General features: G+C 34.5%; 1 protein-coding gene across 1 annotated transcript in view; it reads left to right on the forward strand.

Moving 5' to 3' along the window:
- The first annotated feature begins 1,164 nt into the window (after positions 1-1,164).
- RANBP9 (RAN binding protein 9) overlaps positions 1,165-7,404 on the forward strand; it is a 23,383-nt gene continuing 17,143 nt past the window's right edge. Inside the window, exons 1-4 of the mRNA XM_007446406.1 lie at positions 1,165-1,353; positions 3,775-3,887; positions 5,218-5,326; positions 6,812-7,002. Of these exons, the coding sequence (XP_007446468.1) occupies positions 1,265-1,353; positions 3,775-3,887; positions 5,218-5,326; positions 6,812-7,002 (502 nt within the window). The 5' untranslated portion in view covers positions 1,165-1,264. The remainder of the gene's footprint in view (positions 1,354-3,774; positions 3,888-5,217; positions 5,327-6,811; positions 7,003-7,404) is intronic.

Genomic DNA, 7,404 nt, shown 5'->3' on the forward strand with positions numbered 1-7,404 from the left:
ACTCCTTCTGTTTCTGGTTTTGGTTGCTTGGTTGGTCAGCTGATTTTAAAAACACCCTCTTAGCTTTTTGCAGTGAAATCTATCTAAGCACCTTATATGTACACACGAATTATACTCAGTCTTTACCTAATTTTGTACTGAAAATACTTGTGATAACCATTAAAGCAAAGAGATAAGGCATAAATACAGAGACTGAAGATGAAGTAGGATTTGGAGTTACAGAAAGAAAAATTGAACTTAAATTTGGTGTTAAATAAACCTGTGTTCTAATCCCACCTCTGCCATAGTGTAGAACAACTGTGAGCAAGTTAATTTACCCCTAATCCTCAGTTTCTGTATCTTTGTAATGCAAATAATAATAATAATGATTTAACAGGATAATTATTATGATCAAACCTGGCCGTTTAGTAGACATTCAGTAACTTATTCTCCGTTTAGATGTAACAACTAGGGATAGAACCAAAAGAAGGACTCCTGTATTTTTTGTACAAAATTTTTGAAGCTATTAAACTTGATTGTTTTACCTCGAAATTTTGGAGTATATCTTGGAGTAAATGCATTTCTTCATGAATCTGAATATTTAAATCCTTCCTTTCCCTTTCTTGAAATGTGCACGTTTTATTTTTATGTAAAGAATCTCTATTCTTAATGGCACTGTTTTGCTTATAATTAAGTTCTTATCACGATCCCTTAATAAAGGCATCCCAGATGTACAGATAAGTGAAATTGTAGAATAGTACGTGCCTCGTTAGGATGTACTTTCATAGTAACTAGTTTCACGTGCAGTTTCTAGAAATGCATCGCTTATATCATACATAGAAGGATAAACCTGCGTTATACTCGAATCTCTACAACTATTATATGACATATTCTTAAGAGCAAGAATGGTGTCTTCATTTATTAGAAGTATAATGCCACATGGTCTCTGAATAAATAAGTAGCTTAGGTTGCTGCGTATTTTTTTTGATGATTAGATTACAGGAAGTGATAGTTTTCATCCAGCATATAATGTATTTTAGATGATTTGCTTTAGTCTTCCTCTACTAGTTTTTGATTGAGATTTTAAAATATTCATGGAGTAAATTTGTAGTTCTGTAGCATTTGAAAGAAGGAATATGTTTTTAACATAAAAGGGATAGACGTTTAGTAAAATGTGTTTGTCTTACAGCCCAATTTATATCCTACTGTGGGGCTCCAGACACCAGGAGAAGTCGTCGATGCTAACTTTGGGCAACATCCTTTCGTGTTTGATATAGAAGATTACATGCGAGAGTGGAGAACCAAAATACAGGCACAGATAGACCGGTTTCCTGTTGGAGATCGAGAAGGAGAGTGGCAGACCATGATACAAAAGTGAGTGAAGAAATGTGAATTGACATATTCAGAAGTACATGTTTTATAAAACATCTCATCCTTTTGGTGTGAAAGACTATTTATTGAGGCTTTTTAATCTTTTAATATATATCCTAATGATTTTAATGTATTAATAATGTTTGATTTGGTGACACACATACCAAATTTGTATTTTAGTCTGATTTATTAATTTGCTGGAAGAAATAAAGTGACACTAGATCGCTTAGGTTAATTCATTTGCTATCCTTAGTAACAGGATTTAACGGTTTCCATAGGTTGCATGATTCAACTATTAATAGTGCCAATGCAAAAGATAAATTCAGAAAGATAATTTAGATTGTGTAATTCAGCATTGTGGTATTTGGACGTGAACTTGGCTATGTTGTTCAGCAGTAATGCAAATATTTATGAAGAAAAAATTATTGCTCAGTAAGAATAAGCATCAGAATAATGGTGTAATTTACATACTGGAATACAGACTTGATGTGTACGTTTCACGTTTCAGGATTTGGCTAAATTTTTCCAGTGAATGGGTTGCTATGTAAGAAGAATATCAGCTATTTTTGTTTACTAGGATCCCTTTTTTTTCCCCTGACTAAAAGCCTCCAGCTTAAGGAATTTTTAAAACTCCATTTACTTATTGTGTATTCTGTAATTAGACATTTAAGAGGAGCTAAAGGGAATAAAGACCAAGGGACAGTGAGTATGGAGTTAAGATGCCTCAATGGGGGTTAAATACTTAGGAGTCAGTAGTAACAGTGGTAGAGGATGGGCAGCAGCAGAGCAAACAGTGGGGGGCAATAAAAGTACTGCTTATCTCCTCATTTTTTACCCAAAATTTTCAACTTGTTTTTTTAGGCAGCTTTTTATGAAAAGGTAGAATTCCAATCATGACACATGAATGCCAGTAGTACTGAATAGTAGCTCTTAGAACTTGAAATAGTGTAGACTTTAAAATAAATACCAGTAAGTTTAAATTGTCATTCTCCCTACTGTAATATAACCTGAGAAAATTAAAGATACCATCAGCTTGACACAGTTCATCTTAAATGTCTGTATAATTGCTTTGAACTAATAAAACTTTGCATATTTTTTTGAGGAGATAATTTTGGACATGATGATGATTCTGAAAACAAGCTTTTTCCTTAGAGCTGTTACCAGAGCCTCAACACTAGTATTTTGTCTTGCACAGTTGAAAGAATAGTGAAACTGACTCAGAATCCCATAGTTGCCATGAGTTAGAGTTAGAGCTAGGATAGACTGCTCTCTGGGGGTCACATCTCTTAACGCTTTGAAAATGGTTACCACTGAGCAACATGGCAGGATAGTTGTAGAGGAAGCCTTGTTTATCTCAATCCTATAGCCAGGCTTCAGTGAGGGCACCCTCCCCTACCCCATGCTTCAGAACATTGATACTCACCATGACCTCCTGGGAAGTCCATTTTAAGAGGTTCTCCCCTACCCTCTTAAATTAATTTGAATAATTAGATGAAATAAAATGAAAAAAATCTGGTTCTTAGAGATCCTCCCCTCTGCCACCTCAGTCCCCTTTTCCTGAACCACTGCTTCGCACCGTTTTCTCATGGACCCCTTAGTTGTGCTGGATGGAGGCAGGTTTAAAAGTTGGGTGTTTAGAGAGATATTGGGTATTCGAGTTAATATCGTGTAGTCAACAGTTTTTCTAACGTTTTGTGGTTAGATGTAAATGCCAACACCACTTGGTAGCTTTTTAAAAAAAGAAACTTTCTCTTTGGCAGTGTCCCTTACATGTAAATCATATTTGAGGAATTAATGTCCTGTGCACGACCATACTAACTGATTTAGATTAGAAGGCTGACTCCTCATTGATTAATATTATCACCCTCAGACTTTGTTCTGGAAGATTCTCTCTCTGGGTTCACCTTAGTATTTTTTGTGTTCACACCTTGTGATCCCATCTTATGTAACTGATGGATAAAGAAAATGGTTCAACTACAGAACACAAAGAGTTAATCTGTTGTTTTTAAATTGTTTTATTTTACAAAATGGCAACACTTTACTAGGATAAGTCATATGATGAAGGTAAAATAGAAATTATGGTTAGTACGATTGAATAAGGATGGGAAATAATAGGAAAGGACCTGGGGATAATGGAGTACCAAGAATCAAAGTCATTTAATGTCCTTGATTCTCTGGCAATACTTATTTCTAGGGAGAGTAGTGTCACCTCAGCATTTGCAGTTATCTTTTTGGAAATATTACATGAATAAGACAAAATGATCTTTTTTAACTTATTTTAAAGTTGAGGTACTTAAAGCCTTAATTGTTCCAACGGCATAGGTTGGTCTTGTAATATCAGAGTAGACCTTGTTTATATAAATTGTAGTATGAAGCATGTATTCTCTTGACTAAAAGATGTGTGTTTCTTCTTTTTATTTTAAGAATGGTTTCATCTTATTTAGTCCACCATGGGTACTGTGCCACAGCAGAGGCCTTTGCCAGATCTACAGACCAGACCGTTCTAGAAGAATTAGCTTCCATTAAGAATAGACAAAGTAAGGACCCTGTGGTGCATGGCTAACACTTGTTTTCAGATTATAGGTTTGGTTACATTGATTTTTAGAAATTTTATTTTTTAAATTAAAATTTTTTCAAATATATTAACTTGAAATTATGCCTCTGAAATTTATTTTTATTGACATTTTTGAAGATTACATTAAAAAATTCACGTATTAGCATCCTGGATGTAGAAAGATACAATTTCGGAGAAATTTTTGTAAAAATGTTTGCCATTTTTTCTTAAAATATGTTTTCTTGAGCTTTCAGGAAGTAAACATTTACTAAACAGTGTTGTTTTAAATTGGTAAAGTAGTCCACGATTAGATGTTAGTGGAGATAACATGTAAAATAAATTTAGGTATCTTTGCATTTAAATTGCTGTCTAAATTTAAGATAGTATTGATCTTAAGTATTTATGGCTTAGGTCCTGGTGCTTGTGGCCAGAGCTGTGGAGTCTGTTCCAACCAGGGCAGGTCAGCATAACAGCTGGTCCACAGTAGCCATCCAAAGATTGGTGCGGTTAGGCCATCAGGGAGGGCATGGCTTGATGAAAGTATAGGGATAAAAACAAGACATTACGGGTGAGATCATGATGGATGAAAACAAATTTTTTGTAGGTCAGACTGCTGTGATAGCACTGATGACACTACGTTGTAGCTAATCGTATGCTTGCCTGTCTTTCTCACGGCGTTGTAAGCTCTGGCAAGCAGGAGGTGACTGCTTACTCTTCGTATCCCCATCATCTAACCCACAGGGACTGCTCACTGAGTAGCTATTGGATTCAGGTCTTACTCAAAGGCTAGCATTCGTTTAGTACTGGGTGCAAAAGGTTATAGTATTTGATAAGACACTTGGAATATTATTTCTTTAATGTTTCCTATGGTCTTTTTTTTTTTTAAAAAAACCCACTTTTATTGAGGTATGGTTGACATGTTAAAAACTGTACATACTTAGCATATACACCTGGCTGAATTTGGAGATAAGTATATATCCATGAAATCATCACCACAGTGTATGCCATAACGTACCCATCTTTTTCATTTTAGTGTTTAGTACATCAGTGTTGCTTAACAGGTATTTTTCCTATGCTACTTGTATGTGAGTTTGTGGGGTTTTTTTAGTAGTTTATTGAAGTACTTGTTTTTCTGATTTTTTAATTTGTCTGAAAATTTTCGTTGAAGTAGAAACTGAGTTAGAAAAAGAAGTGGAAAGTAATCATGATAATTTATTTAAAGATTTTTTACTAAATTTTTTTTGAGGATCCACTAAGTTTCTGTTTCTGTTCTTTTTAAAAAAAATTATCTTTTGCTTTCTTTTTCTAAATAGGAATTCAGAAATTGGTGTTAGCAGGAAGAATGGGAGAAGCCATTGAAACAACACAACAGTTATACCCAAGTTTACTTGAAAGAAATCCCAATCTCCTTTTCACATTAAAGTGAGTTTAATAAAATGTTATATTAATTATACATGTATGTATTATATAATCAAAATTATTTTCATGCTTTCAGATATTTGGATATAATTTTGTAATTTAGCCCCTTTAAGTGACAGGTTATAGAATGTGCTTCTGTGTCGAGGACTGTGGGCAGAAGGCAGCTGTTGCTTTGTGTTTGCACTCTTGTCATTCTGTCCCTGTGTCTTAGAATGTGAAAGTCTGACTTAGAAGATGGGTGTCTATTTTTCCTCCTGTAAAGTGCCTTATAGTAAGTTTGGGGCATTTTAAAAAACTGTGGTAAAAATATACATAAAATTTGCAATTTTTGCATGTACAGTTTTCTGGTATTTACATTGTTTCTGGTACATTCACATTGTTTTTCAACCATCCCTTTCTAGAACTTTTTTCATTATCCGAGACTGAAACTTGGTACGCATTAAACACTGACTCTCCATTTCTCTCTCTTCCCCCAGCTCCTGGCAACCGCCATTCTACTTTCTGTCTCTATAAATTTGAATTTGACTGCTCTAAATACCTCATGTAAATAGAATCATAAAATATTTGTCCTTGGTAACTGCTTTGTCTCACTTAGCGTAACAGGTGTACAAATATATGTTAGAGTCCCTGCTTTCAGTTCTTCTGCGTACACACTAAAAAGGGGAATTGTTGACCATATGATAATTTTGTGTTTAATTTTTTGAAAATTAGTCCTCACAGTTCCGTAGCCCTGCACTGTTTTACATTCCCACCAACAGTGCACAAGAGTTCCAGTTTCTCCACATCCTCACCAACACTTGTTTTCTGTTTCTTTTGTTTTTGTTTTTTCATAAATAATAGCCATCCTAACTTGGCATTTTTTAATTGGTTGTATGAATCTTCGTTATTTTAAAATTCAGGTGTCATTAGGTTTAAGATTTAAACTCTTTAAGCACCAGAAATTCTAAGCCCAGTGTCAAAATTGTCTTGCTTTAGAATCAGAGTTTAAATGTGGCCTGTTTTGATTAAGAGGGATGAGGAAACTTGGGGACTTAGGCTCTTATTTTGTATGTAGGTAGGTATGTATATAAAAGTACATGTTTATAAAGCATTATACTCCAATAAAGATGTTTAAAAAAAAGTACATGATGTTCTTATGTCCTGTTTGGTTTGCTTCCAAGTGCAAATATTGTTTTGATTATTTTAGCTAAAAAAAATGAGGTCCATTTTGGTTTGTTTATTATAGCTACAGATAGATTTTCACTTTCTTAGTAAATCTTGATTAAAGGCGATACAATGTCTTTTGCATTATACTCATTTTTCTGGAAAATTTTAAATTGATTCTAAGCAGTACAGTATATGGAACCATGTTTAGTATTTTTAGCATACTATCTAAAGGCCACATTTACTGATAAATACAAGTTCTTAAAATATTTCCTTTCAGAAATCTGTTGCTATTAAATAAACAGTAATTTGAAGATCATGTAAGTTTTTGTTTTCTCTTTCTAGAGTGCGTCAGTTTATAGAAATGGTGAATGGTACAGATAGTGAAGTACGATGTTTGGGAGGCCGAAGTCCAAAATCTCAAGACAGTTACCCTGTGAGTCCTCGACCTTTTAGTAGTCCAAGTATGAGCCCCAGCCACGGAATGAGTGTCCACAGTTTAGCATCAGGCAAAGGAAGTGCTGCACATTTTTCTGGTGAGGTTCAGTCTTACGACATTATCTTAAAATTTTTACCCTTCTTCGTGGTTTTGAACCAAAATAAAAATTTTTTAAAAATCTAGACATTTCTGCTAGGCGTTTGGCACATTTGTATACTTGATCTCAAGATGTTCTGGAGGAAAAATTGTGGGTGGGTCAGATTCACGTGATTTTAGTACCAGGAAGTGACTTAAAGATGAGCTGTTTCTAAAAACAGGTTATTAACAGATCTTCATAAATGAATGGCAACATTCAAGTTGTCTCTAGAAATTAAATCGGAGATATTTGGTAATGAGAAGGTAATTGTGTGTTTTAGGAAAGGATAACTGTAAAGGCGGTGACGTGGCTGTGGTGTCTGAAGCCACCGATCACCATACCCAGCCACTTAGCCCGGCTGCC

This window comes from Lipotes vexillifer, unplaced genomic scaffold (genome assembly GCF_000442215.2).
Source record: "Lipotes vexillifer unplaced genomic scaffold, Lipotes_vexillifer_v1.1 scaffold1154, whole genome shotgun sequence".
Classification (NCBI taxonomy): Eukaryota; Metazoa; Chordata; class Mammalia; order Artiodactyla; family Lipotidae; genus Lipotes; species Lipotes vexillifer.